Source organism: Culex pipiens, chromosome 3, assembly GCF_016801865.2.
Source record: "Culex pipiens pallens isolate TS chromosome 3, TS_CPP_V2, whole genome shotgun sequence".
Lineage (NCBI taxonomy): Eukaryota > Metazoa > Arthropoda > Insecta > Diptera > Culicidae > Culex > Culex pipiens.
In genome coordinates this window covers 106,695,185-106,713,665 of record NC_068939.1, presented here as the reverse complement: position 1 = coordinate 106,713,665, position 18,481 = coordinate 106,695,185, and the positions used below count along the sequence as shown (strand labels likewise).

At 39.4% G+C, this 18,481-nt stretch overlaps 2 protein-coding genes across 3 annotated transcripts in view; one reads left to right on the top strand and one right to left on the bottom strand.

Annotated features, from left to right (window-relative positions):
- Positions 1-12,316, bottom strand: part of LOC120422023 (NGFI-A-binding protein homolog) — a 32,328-nt gene extending 20,012 nt beyond the window's left edge. The window contains exon 1 of one of the 2 annotated variants that reach the window (XM_039585354.2): positions 11,087-12,316. In XM_039585354.2, the coding sequence (XP_039441288.1) occupies positions 11,087-11,519 (433 nt within the window). In that variant the 5' untranslated portion in view covers positions 11,520-12,316. The remainder of the gene's footprint in view (positions 1-11,086) is intronic. The other variant, XM_039585349.2, reaches the window with a different exon arrangement.
- The window catches only part of LOC120422046 (3-oxoacyl-[acyl-carrier-protein] synthase, mitochondrial), a 147,648-nt gene that overhangs the window by 57,536 nt on the left and 71,631 nt on the right, over positions 1-18,481 (top strand). The gene's annotated exons all lie outside the window — the stretch shown is intronic.

Genomic DNA, 18,481 nt, shown 5'->3' with positions numbered 1-18,481 from the left:
AGAGCCCACTAAAGACCCGGGGGTTGTTAAAGTGGATTGCTTTGCTTTTTTTATGTTTAATCATTTACCCTGTCAAATCTTCGGCTCAGGTCAAGGTTGAAGAGAATTTCAAATTTCAAGCCTGATTTCGAAATGTTGACTTGAAATAAAATTTTCAATTACTTTTAAACTAGGAACACTGCTATGAATGTTAACTTTAACCGTCAATTATTGCAGTTGAAAAGTTGAGTTTAGTGTGTATAACAATTTTTTTTTCTGTATCTATAATACTTTATTACAGTGTGACATTGACTTTTTATTTAACCCCTTTCATTATTAGTAGGTGTTGTATTTCTGATCATTTCAAACATATTTAAAGGATTGTTAGGTGGTGGTTGAAAAATATTTCAAGATCAATCATCCAGATTTTAGTAAATTTATTTAAAATAATGACAATTTCCAATGGTTTTTTTTTTATTTTTCATTTTACTTTCACATTTCAGATTTTGGAATTATTTGAGTTAAACTTTTATTTAAAAATGTATTACAGATTCTACCATCGTCAGAATAAAAAAAACTTCAATCGCAGATTCCATTTCCATTCCGAAAAATGAAACAAATTTCAAGTTTTTTTTCTCTTCCTTCCACCGATCGCAACCCGAAGGCGGTACCATTCAATTGTGGCCCGCGGAGGAAAATGTAGAGGGTTTTCCTACCCCGCGGGACCGAACTAGAAATAAGGGTGCGTGAACTCCCACCAGGAACCATTTTCCAACAATTAAAAAAAGATGCCTCGATGGTTGTAAGATGAAATGACGATGATGACACGTCCGCAAAAGGGAGGAGGGTCCAGGTTCCGGAAGTCCAAGTGCGAAGATAGCTGGCCAAAAGAAGAAATAAAAAAAAAACACACGAAAACTGGCAACGGCAGTTCCACCCTTAATTACAATTTTTATCATTTTTAATTATGCCCGTGCGGCTGCTGCTCACCGACCACCCATTCTAGCAGGGGAGGGTGGAAAGGCTTTTCCTCGCGGTATCGGTACTTGTTTGCGTTTGGCGCGAAGATGATTTTTCCCGCGGCAAACAACGCAGTCAGAGAGAGAGAGAGTGAGAGAGGGTTAACTGGGACCGGCGCCGCCGATTGGACGGAATCGTGCCTGACCGCGGGACGGAGATTTTTGATCTTAAATTAAATAAGCTGTAATTGAATGAGAATTCTCACACCCTTTTTCGGGAACCAATTTGTGACGGCAAAAAAAAGTTGAAAAAAAAAATTGAAGACGATTCGTGGCGGAAAAGGAAAAAGACGTGCAGTGTGGAAATTCAAAATGGGTGAGGGGTGGGAGGGAAAGAACGGTTCGCGATGGAAATCTTCGGACGGACACAAAATGAAGCTAATCATTTCGGGAGATTTTTCCATTTTGGAAAGCAAACAACCGCATTAATCACTCAAGGGGAATTGTATAATGGAGTTGTGATGTTTTTTGCTCTATTTTCTTGAAATTTGATCTATGATAAAACTTTTTTAACCCTCCTGTCAAGGATGTCAAAAATATGAAATTGGGAAATTGGAAGTATCAAAGCCGAGTCCAACTTGGCAACAGTTGCACACGTTAAATCGAAGGGAGTTGTGCCTTAGAAGGAAAAACCATCAAGTTTTAGTCTGCGACGCGAAGAAATCTTTACAATCTGGGCGAAAAAACTAGACTCGACGGCGCACAAACATTCTTTTTTTTCGGTGATTCCAAGCGGCATAAGGTTGCACATATCGGGCAGTTTCACTTTTTATCAAAGCCAAATTCCACCGAAAAAGATGCACCGCACAGGGCCTCAGGTTAAGATATATGAGGCGGCGTTTCCATTGCAGCCTTCATGGCAAGCGATTCTAACCCTTTTGCTGCAGGATGGTTTGAAATTGCAGGTTTTAAAAACTATCATATTATTTGATTTATACATTTAACTTATAAACATCATTTTAAAGTTCAGTTCATCTTTGCAACTTTTGTTTAATCTTTGAACAGCTTCTGATTTTTATTTTCCAGCTATTGATTTAAATTTGATAATTTTAAGATTTTTGGAATGTTTTCGAGTATTTTTGACGTTTTTACAAATTATTTTTCTTTGTACTTATTTGTTTGATTATACAAGAAGCCGTTTTCATCATTAGTTTTTCCATTAGTAGTTTATAAAATCGTCTAAAACGTACAAAAATAACTCCCGGCTCGAAAGGGTCAAGAACGAGTGTGCTGGTAGTGCAGCAGTCGAGAAAGCAACAGGGAAAAAAATGTCGCCGCTGCAGCCAAATGGTTTTTGCACTTTCTTAATCGCTACGGTCTCACGTCTAGTTCGTGTTTGGTCCAGCTCCAGCATGTTTCAGACCAGTGGATACTTTGTCGGCCCAGCCAGCACGGTGTGGTGTTTGATTTTTTATTTGTCTTTTAATTGTCTTAAGATTCGCGAGCGGCGAATGGACGCCAGATCGGGCAAAAAATAAATAAAACATCAATAAATTTCTCGGTTTTTACGTGCTGCTCAGAATTTTCCTGGTATTGCCGTCGACGGTACCATTTTTTAATAGTTTGAACGTATGGTTTTTCGCCAGGTGACCCCACAAAAAGCGGTTGCAGCCCATCGTCGCCGCAAAGGTGCATCCCGTTCTTGCATTACTGTATTAAGGTGAACTCATTTGTAGATCTCTAGAGATGCATGAAAGATATCCAACACAATTTTTTTTCTCCTCTCCTCAGCAATACGCACAAAACAAACCTAACGTTCGTCCTCAGCCGTCCGTTTTTTTCCCTACTCCTCTGAGATTCTTGAACTCATGTCCACGTCGGGATGTCGTCGCCGTCTTCTTGCAAGCCTGGAAATTACCCTTTCTTGGCACTCTACAGCAGCAGCAGCAGTGTCCTTCTGTGCCGTGTTCGGTGTGTACCTTTCGTCTCTCCGCGTTACACACAATTATGGCCCGAGTACGACCTACGACCAAGCTCTGGGAGGGCAAGCTGCGGGGCCAGTTCTTGAGGAATAAAACAGCAAAAAAAAACCCATGCGATATGGAAAACGCGCGCGCACATTGTGATGAACGTAAGGAATCAACCAGTTCAAAAAAAGACGATTTAATCTAAATAAATGCTTCTTTAGGAGCGTGCTGTGTTGTTGCTTTACGAGACTAGTGTTTTTTTCCTTGCGCCACGACGGAACCGAGCAGGACATAAAAAAAAACTTGTCCAGATGCTTGGGGACGCAGATTGAGAACAAGATGTTCTGGTCTGTGTTTTTTTCTTGCCCTTGCCTGATTTGATGCTAAACATTCAAAAGCAGCCGGAACGGCATATGTCCGATGTTGTCCGCCAAGGGTTTTTGTAACGGTCACATCCTCGATGTAGTTTTAAGATGACAAAAAATCAACCACGTTCTGGTTTGTTGAGATTTTACTGAATTTGTTAAACATCCGTGAGTATCCATTGTACACTGCTTTCAGTTTTTTTATTGGATATTCGAGATCTCTGGTAAAAATGTCGCTCAACCTGAATTTCACGGGGCTGAGATAAATTGAACTCATCCTGAATTAGAAGAGCAAGAAAGCATTTCTCAAAACGGACCAATCTTCAATGTTTCTTTGAAAAATGTTTTCCGACCTTATCGGCCTCCGAATATTTGTCCGTACTTTTCTATACAGTCCAGACTCGATTATCCGAAGCCTTGATTATCCGAAGATTCGATTTTCTGAAGTTCAATTATCTGAAGGTTTGTATGGGGCTTCAGATAATCGAATCACGAACGAAGCTCAACCATCAAAAATAAAACAAAAAATATATTTTTTTTCGTGGTGCAATTATCCGAAGTGAAATTTTACCTAGGCCTTCGGACAATCGAGTCTGTACTGTAGCTTGAAACATCCAAAAAGTACAACAAATCTATTTTTATTTAGGCCGCTAAAGGCCGGTAATTATTTAGGGGTGGAATAAAAAAAAATAAAAATATATATTGAAATAATAAGCCATAGTTTAAGCATTTGCATGGAAAAACTATTTTAAAGTGCATTTTACACTAGTTCAGTTGTTTTGCAATCATTAATTTTCAAAAAATGAAAAAACATCGAAAATTTTCTACCAATTCAAGAGATTTTTAAAATCAACTCAAACATGCTAAAAGTGATTCTAAACGCAGGGAAACTCATTTTAAATTGATTTCAGCTGATTGAACATAAATTTCCATTGACACTTTGAAGAATTCGGATTTTTTTTTTGCCCCCTGATTTTTCGGGCAAACTTTGAAGGGGGGGAGTGACTAAAACTTTAAATAAAAATTTTTACCAGCCTTATTAAATTTTGTTAAGGCTGGTACAAATTTTATTTAAAGTTTTTGTCCCGCCCCCGCCACTTCAATGTTGGCCCGAAAAATCAGGGGGCAAAAAATATTTTTTCAAAAAACCTCAAAATGCCAATAGAAATTAAGGTGCAATCAGCTGAAATGTATTTAAAGTAATTTCCCCTGCGTTTAGAATAATTTTTAGCATGTTTTTCACCAAGCAAAAAGAAAAAAAATGGAAGGTTGTATATTATCTTTTTATGAAGTAATTTTACCTCAGTTTAGACTGAAGAAGGAACATTACACCAGAAAAGTAGTATTGTTACACATCTAATATTACAATGATTTTTTTTAACTGTGCACTCATGGACTGAAAGATTTCCTGGATGCCAAATATCTTTACTCTATTTCATGAACTATCGGCGAAATGATATTGTTCAATGAAAGAATATAGAAAATTAAAGGAGGTATTTCTATTTTTTTCATGCATTTGCTGATAAAACTCAAGAAAGAACAAACGTTTAAAAAAAGTCTGATCTTTTGAGAGTTTGGAAGAAATTAGAAATTATTTTCATCAGTTTTCTCCACCACTTACACACTTACAAATACAAATTAGTCATAAGAAGAAAAGTCCAATTTAACAGGTTCAACCAGATTTTCTGCCCATCAAATGTTCAAGCTTCAAACAGGACCGTCAACAAGCGACTAGCACTCCCTGTTGTTTATCGCCTCTGTAGAGGTGACTTTCGGGAGAAAATTTGGAAGGGTGAAGGGTCGAGCTTCCTAACCTCACTCTCTGGTGCCCGGTCGAACCGGATGCGCCAGCGAACTCTGTAGTCCCCTTCTGCGCATGCGGTCGTCGCTCTGTGACCGTTAGGGTATGGACCTTTGGACGCAGGTTTTTTTCTCGTATATCTGAATTCTAGTTGATGTTAGGCCCTAGCAATGGATCATCGGACACGTACATCTGCCGCCTGGACTAACCTGAATGATGATGATGGCCAGATTCATTAATATGCGCTTGGCTGTAGATTTTTTTTGGCTAAGTTTTGTAGGCCTATGGAAGGTGAAATGTGACCCTTTCTCGTGGTCATATAGGTTAAATTGGATGCTGTGTCAGTTTGAAATGAAGCAGATGCGAGGATTACTTGACGCCCTTATCGTGCGAGAGGACATGCGATGGTAATTTCGGGGACCTTTGGCCACTGTTGGGTGCGCACGTGCATTTGAATCATGACCTTTGTCAGTCGAAAGCGCTTTGTTTTGATATTCAACCATAACGAATGCGTATCTGCGTTGCAATTGTACAACACTGGATGGCAGTGATGAATGATGAGAGATGAAAGTGTTTGGGGTCATCCGTGAATAATTCTGTCTACCTATTTACCCTTAATAGCTTGCTATAAGAGCTAGAATATGCAATTTGGTTATAATATATAATAAAACTTAGAAAAATGTTTAAATACAGCCTTGAAGAAAATGCACAAATAAATTAGTTTTCAAGCTAGTATTTGTTGTATCCGTTCCAAAAATCTCAAAAACTTTAAAGAACTGAGTGGATGCAATTTATAGAGGGGAAAAAAGGCAAACAGAAACAATATTTTTAAGGAAACGTACATAGAAATCTGGTGAAAGACTTCGCAAAAAACTGCAACCTAGAAAACTGCAATATCAATGCAATTTCTTAGCGATGCTGCTGTTGGCCACGGTCCGCGTTCCCACCCAAGTTCCGCTGGCCGCGCTGTGTCCGAGGTCCGGGCTCCGTCATCTCATGTGCTCTCCGGGAAGCGCACAACGGTGGCGCCCGATATGTGCCAGGAAGAAGATGTACCACGGATCTTCAGAAGAAACAAACAAAAAAAAACCTATCCCGATGGGAGAGGAAAATGTGTTCCGTGAAAAGCAGGCAAGCAAAAATAAAGAAAAAAAACGAGCTGGAAAACCAGAAAACGAGACTGCCACTGGCACATAAAGAAAAGCGCCAAAGCTAAGGAAACACGATGTGGAGCGAGCTTTAGCGAGGGAAAAAACGACCGTGGGGCTATGCCAGTCGATGGCACTGGCAATCAGAACGAGCGAAGGAAAAGCGAGAAACGAATGCAGCAAGAGGGTACAAAAAAAGCTGAGTCCTAGTCACATGCATTGTGGGGCAAAAAACGTTCGAGAGGAAAAGCTCGACGTTTCGTACGGAGACGGTTGGAGAACGTCTTGGGGTGGCTTCCCCGGATATGAAAAACAAAACATGTTTTTTATGGAAGATCTTTTTCACTCACAACTAATTTCAATTCAAAGATCAGCTCACTCATTGCCGATGAAATCGATGTCGATTAAAGCGCGTAATCAATCGTGAGCTACCACGATTAGCAAGCTGCCAGCGATTTGGTCAATCGATTCAAAGAGCGATACTATGCTTCGTGAATTTCTCGGCCTACTCCGCTCGTCGACGACAATCACAAACAAATAAGCTCAGAGAAGAGCGTAGCTACCAAGATACCAGCGTGACATTCGTTTAATCTGCATGACCACAGATAGCCGTCAATTTGAATTGATTAGTGTGGAAATTGCTGGCAAGTGTGTTTTTTATATGTAATAAAAAAATGCAAAATGTGTTTGATATTTTAAGCAACTTGATCAATGATTAAAACATAACCGATCGCAGATTATTTTCAATCAGCTTTGAGCGCAGATGAAGCGCAATATGCCTTTCTGTACTAACCCATTTTAGTGAGAGAGAGCAGAAAAGAGAGAGTTTTCAGTAGCGATTCACGAATCATCGGAGCAGTTTTGCATCGTTTTCGATTTGTCCTCACTCTATTTTGGGTAAGGCTTAGGGCTATGAGTGACAGGTTATTTTAACGAATCAGAACCTTTTGTATTCACTACAGTTCATGCAAGTTATATTTTGTTTTCTGTAGAATCGAAATTTTGAGTTCTGTTCAGAACTTTGTAATTGCAAATATCTTCCCAAATATTTTTTGTGAATCTGGTAAAACCTAGAACCACCCCACCCCGGGGACCAACAGCACATATCCCCATCGTGCATGGCACCAGTCAGCCAGCGCGCCACGGATTCAGGGCAGTCATTTTTTGCGCCCGATGCTGTCCGCGTCACAGAAGCCGGAGAGCACACACACAAAAAAAAAACCTCCGGCAAGCAACCCCACGAGTGGAAAGTGAGGAAATTTTCTTCTCCCCAGTCTTGGCTATTTTCTTCAAACTCCGACCGACATATTGGAGCTTCGAGCTTTATCCTGCACGGGGCGAGCGAACCCAGTATAATCTATAAAATATCGCAGCATAAAATACGCTTCAACGAGAGAGAGAAAGAGAGAGAGTGGGGTGGAAAAAAGTGCACTAGGTTGAAGTACACATCGGAAGGACGGAGACGGTGGCGTCTTTGGGGGTCACGAAGAGGAGCTGCTGTCCTCGCGCGGGGTTGCACACTGGCAGGGGATAGCGGGACCAGGACTAGGAAAAAAATAGAACCGGGAAGGAATATTTGTATCGTGTGGCTCCTAGCCGTCTGTGGAGCACAATAAAAACAACACACACATTTCAGGGAGTTCAATTTTGCGCTGGATCCTGTGTAGGAAGAAGTGCAGTTAAGGGTAGGTACCGGAGTAATCGCCCAGCAGAAGCAAGCAGCCTTGGCCGTTAGAGTGCACATACTCGCGCCACGAGCTTGTATAAATATGTGGTGGCGAAGCTTCCAAAATGCTGGAAAGCAAACAAACATCAGCCACTACACGAGTTCTGGTGGCCAGGAAGACCAGGACCGTTCAAGAAGTAGAAGAAGCAAAAAAAAAAGAGTCCGAGGACTCTCGCCTGATGTGTTGTGCAGGGAAAAAAGGCGAGCTTTCTCCTTGATATTTCATGTCACACAAATGGAAACTGGTCGATTAGAGGAACCAAACAAGGAACAAAAAAAAATAGAGAAAAAATAGCGAGACCAAAGACTGCGAGCTTTAATGGATAGTTCAGAACCGGATCAGGACGGATAATGGATGGCCAATTTGAGGAGCCAAGAGCGAAAGCGCAGCGCTGATGGTTCTGGGTTTGGCAGTTGAAACTCGATGGATGTTTTCTGAAGTGTTCATTATTCATTCGAACTGAATTATTAAAGGTCTCAATATGTTGTTTTTCACAATTCCTTAGCAAACTACGGTTTTGACGAGCAAATAACCTCTTCAAATCAACCATTGCTCGAAATGTTTGTGCCCAAAGTTTCAAAAATCTCCACTTCCAAGATTATTTGTACATACACAGAAAAAAAATCATGGTAATATTACATCTGGGAAGGAGTACATCTTTTATGTCAGAAAAAAGGTGTAATTTTACCTCTGGAAATGTGTAATTTTACCACTTTTCTGGTGTAATGTCACTTTTTCAGTCTAAATTGAGGTAAATTTACATCAGAAAAGAGGTAATATTCAACCTTCCAAAATTACAGCTTCCAAATTTACATTATTTTTGCTGTGTATCTTTGTATTTGAGCATCATTTTAGTTTCATTTTACCCAATGTCCCCCTCCCTCCCCTTATCAAATAGAAGACAAATTGCACTTTTCGTTGATACAGTTTTCCAACATATCTGGAACACCCAGAAACTCGGGACATATTTGAAGTAGTGTACCTTTCCCGAGCACTGGTAAATAATAATGAAATATGTAAATATGGTCTCACTTGGCCAGTTTAGCTTATTTTTTCCTGTTTCGATTATCCGAAGTGAGATTTTTGCGAGGACTTCGAACAATCGAGCATGGACTTATAACATCCGTAACTTATTTCGGAATTCTTAGAGTTCCGTTGTAAAACTAGGGTATTTGTCCCTATTTTGGGCCAAGTACCTATTTTGGGTCTACCAAACTTAACTCAACGAAATTGAGCATTTCACCAAATCTGGCAGGATACGTGCAGTCATTATTTTCAAAAAATAATTTACTTTTTCCTTGTTTTTTTTTTGGTGGGTTGCAAAATCCCGTTGCAAAAACAGTCACTAAACTGCCACCAAATCAATAAAATAACTGATTAAAATTACTTCTTCCCTTTCGGAGAGAATGGCTCTATATTCAGTCCATTTGACACTTCAACAAATTGTGACAGTGTGTGCGCGCTTTTCATGAGTTACAGTCCAAGCTAATTGTGCACGTAATGCAAGTGAAAACAATCGTTCTAATGTTGATTTGTGGCTTAAACCATCACGGCTGTACTGTACGAGCTGGGGCTGAACCGTAAGTCAAAAAAAATTCGCCACGTGCTTCGAGATTTCAACCAATCAGAAGGTAGGCCGAAAATATGCATAAAGAAGGTCGTATGCTAGAAGCAATATCCTCAAAATAGGGACAAAAAATGTTTTAGTTTCTCGGGCTTATACAGAAATATAAAGTATTTTCGTCAAAAATGTGATTAAGTAAGAGCATTAGCATAAAAAAACAACTTATTCATGTAATACAAGCAAGGCTGCCTATAGCAGCCTTTGAGAATACATCAAATAAAAAGTGCGCTCGGCTTAGTAGGCCCAAAATAGGGACAAATACCCTACTTACGTACTTACGTGGGACAAAAAATGTTTTAGTTTCTCAGGCATATACAGAAATATAAAGTATTTTCGTCAAAAATGTGATTAAGTAAGAGCATTAGCATAAAAAAACAACTTATTCATGTAATACAAGCAAGGCTGCCTATAGCAGCCTTTGAGAATACATCAAATAAAAAGTGCACTCGGCTTAGTAGGCCAAAAAATAGGGACAAATACCCTACTTACGTACTTACGTGAAGCACTTTTCAGCATTCACTTTATTGTTGAAAAGTTCAACATTCGACACTTGTATCGAAAAAGTAGTTTATGCAACAAGTTGCAAAAAGAGGACTTTTGGATAAATACGACGAGTGATGAAAAAAATAAATTTTGCAATAAGTTCCATACAACATTTTTTGCAATTCCGAAAAACACCCTTTAAAAGAATTATAGGTCAAATGTTCATGCATTTAGTCAATAAATCGTTTAAATCAACAAATGTTGAAAAGTAACAAGTGAATGACAGGAAAAGTAAAAAGTTCCACAAAAAGACATTTTTGAATTTTCAGACAGATATCGGAAAAAACATAACATATTAGGACAAAAAAGTTTTAGATAAATTAATTGATATTTTGCGGATTTTTTTTGAAGTAGCATGCACTAAAAATTTTGATGGTTGGTTTGATAGTAATTGTAAGTTCTGTGTAAGAAGTGACAGTTAGTCACTTTTTAGTCTGACTTTGTCAGGATTTAGTGTAACTTGGGTTGGGCTCAAAATTTTAAATCTGTTTTTTTTCCGTTTTCTAGAGCTTTACCAGAGCAGCGGAAAAACTTTAATTGAAAATTTTAGCAGCCTTATACCAACATTAATATAAATATAACAATAAATATTTAAAACTTGTAATATTTTAGTATTGAAGTCGTAAATGGTAATTGTTTTCCAGACACTTTTAATGCAAAAATGCTTAAAACATTTTCTTTATTGAAAATACGTATAATCTACATTATATTGCCAATTTCAACAAATAACTCTTCATGTTATTCAGATGTTTAACAAAATATGTGACCTCTGTTATCATATAAATCTAACATTATCAAAAACAAAATTAAATTGTATTACACAATAATGAAGTAGAACCTATGGAGAGGATGCTCAATCGGTTCGAAATATTTTCCAAGTTTCGAATTATTTTCGGAAAACATTGATCATACAAATATGAATTTGGTCTTCCAAATCACGGGTTAGCAAAATAAACAAAAATTCAGTACTCACTTGTGTTGTTCTTGTTCCTGCCCCAGATCTTCCTCGGGGGGCTCAACACCGGGCTGGGCACGCACGAGGTGGCCGCCGCCGTCGTCAACGGCTGCACGACTCCCAAACAGCCGCCCCCTTTAACCGGCGTGGCGGTCGTGGAACCGGCCGCCGACGAGGTGATTTTCGGCTTCTGGTGAATCGGCGTCACCGGAATGGCGCCCGGGGGAATCCCTACCGCTGCGATCGTCGCCGTCGTTGAGCTAAGATTGCTGTCGGAAAGACTACCACCTACGCTACTCGCGGGACCACCCCCCAGTAAGCTAATACCACTAACACTACCATCGTCTACCTGTGCACAACTCTGCTGCTGTACTATCACACCACTTGTTACCGGCGTGGGCGAGGAAACGGGCGTATGCTCCATTACCGGTTGCAGATCAACAAGGCACATCTAAAGCATTGCTCGGGAAAAGCCGGAAAAGCTGTTGCGCGATCGATCGCCTAGCCCTGACTTTTTTGTTTAATTATTTCGTGCAATAAAAATAAAGCGTAGCTAAACAATTTTAACAAAATATTTTACAAAAATGCGACCCTAATACACTAATTGCAGCTGATTCCCTCTCTGATAACCGAAAGCTTCTGAGATAACTATGATAAAATTAAAATGCAAACTAAAAGTTTAAACTAAACAACGGTTAACAAGTGTCCACGCTAAATCAATAGTTCCGAGTTCACACCACAACACGTGATTCAAATGTTCCACTGCGTCACACTTGTTTCTCTCACAGCGCGCGTAATTGTCGTTGCTCCAGGATAGTCCTTTGGCACCGGTACTTAAACTCCGTGGTCGATGGTGGGGTTCCCAAAAGCTGAGAACGTATAAATCACAATAACCACTCAGATTGCACTATCTTTAGCTAATATCTAAGGCAAAATTGCAGGAAAAATTTTGAAAATTTGCTTGTGTTTTTTTTTGAAAATATTTTCTCGAAAATCGAGACAAAGTTGTAAGAGGAAGATTAGCTCTAATGACAACAACTTTTCAGATCGAAGTCAAAAGAATATCTGAACCATCGAGCGAACGGACGTGGCTCGCGTAAGGAAGGAAAACTCCGTCAACCCATTCCAAGGAGGGGTTCGTCTGTGGTCGTGCAGAGTACGTGTGTGTGTGCAACAAACCGCGTGGTCCTCGGCGCGGTTTTTCTCTCACTCTCACTCCCTGAAGCCACCGCCGGCCGTGCTGTCAGTCGAAAGAGTTAAAAACGCCAAAACCGACTCACTCCGGGAGAGCGAGAAAAAGTTGAGCGCGACTCGGAGACTCCGCCTCAATGTTTTTTTTTTTATCAACTCTTCCTTCGATTCTGTGTATTGTTGTAAGCTTCTGAGCATCCGAGCTTAGCGAGCGAACCCTTAGCATAATTTTTAACAACATTTTTTTTTATTCGCTGTTGGTCGTCAACATTTCGAACCCCTTTGCTGGAGCGCGCGCGATCATCATCGTCATCGTCATCGGGGAAAGAGTTTTTTTTATGTTGCACCCCGCTCAAGAGAGTTGCTCTGATATGTTGCAGCATAAGAAGATGTTGGTGGCTGGTAGATGGGTTTCTTGAGGTTGAGGGCAAAGGGTTTACAACATATCGGGCGCGCACACAGGATGGCAATTAGACGATAAACTGTGAGGAGACCAACAAAAAAAAAGAGCACCCGAGCAAGGAAACTACTTTTGGTCGTAGCAGAGCGCGTAGTGTGGTAGTGATTTGATGTGCGACTTGAGGAGAAAAAAAAATCTTTTGCATAATAGGCATTCTGAGGACGAGTTTTTTTTTCTTTCGTTCGATCAACAACTCTAACGAACTTCTTCCACGTGGAATGTACTCGTTTGGTGAGAAAATATTTCTAATATTGTCTTCCACACTGAAAAAAATCAATTCTCGAAATCGTGAATTAAATTCACGAATGCTAGAACCACGAAGGAATATATTCACGTTTATAGTGCAAATGCACCATACTCATGAATAAATTCCTTCGTGGTTCTAGCATTCGTGAACTTAATTCACGATTACGAGAATCGTTTTTTTTTCTGTGCAGGAGGTATAAAGTATATTTGACAAATGTTCGAAAAAGTAATGATAAAATAAGTCTTTTGGTAAACAGAAGGAAAGCATTGTTGGGAATTATTATGGGAATGTTAAATTCACATTGTATTACTTTAATGAGCCACATATGTGCATTAATTTTCTTATGCATTAGGGTGGGTACGTTTTTCAAAAAGTTCTCCGATCAAATTTTTTAGTATTGCCCATAGGGAATCTCATGCCAAATATCAGCGCATTTGGTTGTAAGTCACTGTTAAAGTTTACACGGGAATTACCGTCATCAGGGGTGACATATGGTCATACAAATTTACACATTTTTGTATGACCCAATCTCACCCCCCCAGACCCAATGTCACCCCTGATGACGGCACTATGGGCAATTTGAACTTTTTGATCAAACGCTACAACAAGTCTGGAAAAATCATGCGGCAACTTCTGGTATGGTCAGGCCTAAGGGGAATGGTCACTTTTCCCGAAGAGAGCATAAGGATTCGTTGTACCTAGAGCTGGTACATTGGTAAAACATCCGATGACTCCGGAATCAATGGTTTTCCCTTAAAAAAGCATCAAATTTTTCTAGCATGCTATGAAAGCTTGATGAACACCGCGACGCCATATGTCAGGCAGGTACCACAGCAATTACATCAATTGGCGAAGTTATATTTTCAATATACCGAAATACGATTATTTAAAATTCTAGATTAAATTTTCAAAAGGTTATATCTGCATAGAAAACCCATGACGGATAGGTTGTTTTGAAAATGTAATCTAGACTTTATAAAACGGGAAAAACAACTTTTTTCACTAAAACTGCGATAACGTTAAAATTTTAGTGATGACTAGATATTTGAAAATTCTAATTCTAACTATTTTTCCTTAAAAGCCTAATCGGTTGAAATGGTGTTGGAGATTTTTTGAAAAATCAAGCAAAACAATGTAAATGGGCCGATGTCGAAGTGTAAACAATGAGTCTATCCTGCTCACGTCAGTTGATGTTTACATCAGGATCGAGCAGGATAGACTCTTTGTTTACACTTCGACATCGGCCCAATTACATTGTTTTGCTAGAAATGTGGTTTTTGCGAAAATCGAATCAAAAGTTTGATAGTCGAACTACACTTAAAAGTTGGTTTTGTTATTTTGTTTTGCAAAACCGCATATTTTTTAACAAAAGTGCCAAAAATATTCGTAAGTACCTTTTGCCTCTTGGTGGCGCTTTGTGTTAGTGTGTGTGTGGTCGATATTTGCGGACGTGCACGCAGAACATTCAGATTCAGCGGCCAAAATTACATGGAAAAAACATATATTTGGACAATTTTCGAAATTCGTTAGGGTGATTCCAAAAGGTTTTCCCTTGAAAATTAGACTTCTTCAAATGGCGATATCACGAGTTTAAAGAAAAACACCCCTAAGATGTTTTAGCGTTTGTAGTGCTGGATCTCCTCTTTCAAATGCAACCTGGCGCTTAAAATTTGGCTTGCGCCTTTTCGAGATATCTAAGTTTTAAATTTGCATCTTTTTACCTTAAAATCGCTGTAACTTTTGACCCTTAAGTCCAAATTGACTTGTCAAGAAATAAAAATGTTTGTTTTTTAGAGCTCTAAAAGTTCCCCTAATAACACTTTTCCCTAAAACTTAACCCTGAATTGCCACGTTCAACAAACTGATTTTTGAAGGTTTTCTCAGATATTTTCTATAAATTGACCGAGCCGTAGCCCAGTGGTAACGCTTCCGCCTCGTAAGCGGTAGATCGGGGTTCAAATCCCGGCTCGGACCAACACAACTGGTGATCTTTTCCCTTCTGGAATCGATTGCTTAGTAAAGGGAAGGTAGTGTATCGTCACAAACTGGACCTTATCTAAGGTGTCGTGAGGCGACCTATGGAATGTTAACATTAACCTTAACATGTTAACATTAAGTTGAGAATGAAACTGCTACTGAATCCGCTTTGTAAATGCCGGTCCCGATACTCTTCAAGGGTGTTCCCCTCAGGAACTGGGAAAGATTTACTTTACTTTTACTTTCTATAAATTTGGTCGTAGAAGGCGTAGATTACGAGATAAAATTTTGGTGTCTTCGACAAAGTTGCTTGGATTGGCAAGCTCAACAACTTTCTAGAAGACAAAAATATTCCCAAAAATATTCCTGAAAAGTTACATTTTCAATATCACCCTAACAGTGAACCACCCTAATTTCCAACCAAACCCAAAGTTGCCCCTTTCCATATGCAACAACTCTTCTGAAGACACCAAAGCTCCAAAACTTCATCATTTTACGGAAAATTCATTTTCCACCTAATTTTGCGATCTGGACCACTGTGCACTGGTTGAGGAGGTCCAATTAGTCCACGGGAACGACTTTCCGGGGCTTCCAGGCGACAGTTTCGTGGTCACCGCATTAAATAAAACACGCGAATTATCGTAAACTACACGAATTCTAAAAAGAACGTTTATTTCTTAGGACTGTACAAAAATTACAAGCGCAACGCCGCGGGCGCTACGGTCACCCCGTGACCTTTCCCCTTTGGGAACCTTTTTACAACTTGAGATGTGTTATAATTTGTACGATCGCTGAACCTAGTGCGATGTTTTGATCTTTGGCTATAGGAGAAAGTTCTCTCCGCTCTGTCTACCTAAACCCTCAGCAAATGACCCCCGGTCATTGATGATTATTCGTATCCGGTCCAGTGGAAGTCAACCTGCCTCCAACAGTTGCTATGGTTACTGAGATGGTAAATTAGGTTTTTGTTAGTGTGTGTGTTAGTGGCAGGGTTGTCAGATCTACGAAATTTTGGAACTTGTCTGGAAGGGCTTCGAATACCTATCCAACAATAGGTCGGATGATGGATTGCCAGATCTTCAAAATTTTGAACCCGTTTGAAAGGAATTTCAATTAGTCACATACAAACACCCATACACACACATTACACAGAAAAAAAAGTTGAATTTTGGAATGTTGAAAATTTGGTAGGTTGAATATTACCTCTTTTTTTGGGTAATATTCCATAAAAAATGTGTAAAAGTGTGAACCTGATGAATATTCATCAAAAACTGATGAAAATCTGTCACCATTTCCTGATGAATATTACAATAATTTTTTTTCTGTGTAGGTATACTTGAAAGGTGGGTCTACGAGCTTTCTTTGACAAGTTCATTTCAGAGCAAGATTATACACAGCAAATAAAGTAGTAATTCAGCTGCGTCTAAGGCCAGGGTGTAAAATAAATTTTGCATTATTTTATGAAATTCTGTGTAATATTACACCCTGAAATATGCAGCCCATCAGTATGGGAAACCTACTTGATCGAAATGTCAAGCTCACATATACGTTTATCCTATCCATTTTTCATCGGTCTGATGGCCGAGCGGGCTAAGGCGCCAGTCCTAACTGTTGGTGCTGGGTTTGAGTCCCGTCGGTTGCCACTTTTTTTTGTGTTTACAAAAATTGTACATGCAGCGTGTAATATTAAGTGTCTTTTTTGACGAAGGTGATGTGCATGCTTTTGCATGCGATTTTACCATCGGATTTTTTGCTGTGTAGCCTTGCCTCAGTGAGGAAGACAAACCAATAAAAAGGTGTTGGAGGTCTAAATGGCTGTTACGGCTTATTGCAAATTGCAGAGTTTAACCAACATTGGAAATTTTACACTCCCTGTTCACCTTTTGTAGCATTCGGTTACTTCGGTTGACTTGCGGGAATAACGCTCCTGAAAATGATTGCACCAAGCATCTAATAAATCTTGCTACTGTCAAAGAGCAGTGCGATATCTCATTAAAAATTGAAATCATTTGTGTGAATGTAAGCCATAAACTGCCGATGGTCGAACCAAAAATATTTGTAAAACATTTCTCAGACTCAGACACTTCGCACTAAAAACATGTCCAACCAGTTGAACTCTGATTTGCACAATGGAATTCGCCAAGAATTATCAGACGGCCCCGCATCAGTGCCAAAGGAACGATCAGGGTGCACACACAAAAAACGATGGTAACAAAAACAAATGACTCTACATTACGAAGATCACGTGATCAAAATGATAAAACACAAAATAAATTATTTACTCGCTTTTTCAATCAATACATCTTCCGATCGTATATCCCAATACTTCTTCGATCATTTTTCGCGATACGCGGGAACGTCTTCGGTGTTTTTTTTTTCTCTGGCTGCCTTCCTTGGCACACTAAATTACTGTCCTGCACCTTTGCCAGCAGGTTTACATTATTTTGGGAGAAAACATTAAAAATCATATGTTGCAAAAACTAGAATCGCAGCGCGCGCAAACTGCGGCTATCGAAATGCTCCGTCAAAGCGAACGGACGTCGAGCGCGGATTTCTACCGGCGAGAAATCGTCAGAAAAAACGGCCTCGACGAAATTCTGCGACTGCATGCTTTTTATTAGAGTGGGATACTGGTTCTGTCGTTCCTTGATTCCATGTAGGGCTTATTTGACATAATGGGTAAGGTCCTTTGGCACTATTGGGAGAGATGTGGCAGTTTGGATTCAAATGAAACAAGTTATCTATTATGTTTAATAAGATTGCCAAGCATCCACCAATGTTTTAGGCAGAAGTTTCCACTGCAAAAACAAAAATAACTCAAATTTGAATACTTTTTTTTTCTTTTTTTGAATTGCCAAAAAGTGGGAGGTGTTTGAAACGCGAGCAAGATATTGGCGCGTTGCGCATGAATTTCCATCAACCACAAAAGGGCATCCCGCAACTGGCTGCTACTGGGGGGAATCAAAGATAAAATGTTTAAAATTTTTCTTGTTGCTTTTGACAGCACTTTCGAGGTTTTTTTTGGTTTATTGTTGGCCGTTCCTCTCAAAGACACCTTCTCGAACCCTTTTCTTCGGGTCATTGCGTACTTTACATTTATCTTACTCCCTTGGAAACGATACCCTGTGTCCCGTCTCCAGTTGGCATTTTGGGAAGATACTCGGGACCAGCTACGAGGAGGGTGAAGAAAAAAACTTTTGATAGCACTTGAGATGGATAAACAATTCGGTGGGTTGTGGAATGAGCAAAGAAATGTTATAAATTAATTTTTCGAAAATATTGTTTTAGGGGTTTTGAGATGCTTCCCCGTTTTGCTGAGTAAAATATGATTCATTTTTATATCATGTGTTTTTCAAATAAGTATCAGTTTGGTATTCAATTACAAAAAGTTTTGAAATTACATTTTTTTTGTCATCCTCAGTTGGACTATACATTTAATCAAAAATAAACTTCTGATTTAGGCCTTAAATCATTTTTGGTTCAATTTGGGGTCCCAAACAACATACGGAATCGGTGGTGTAGTGGTAAGCGTGATTGT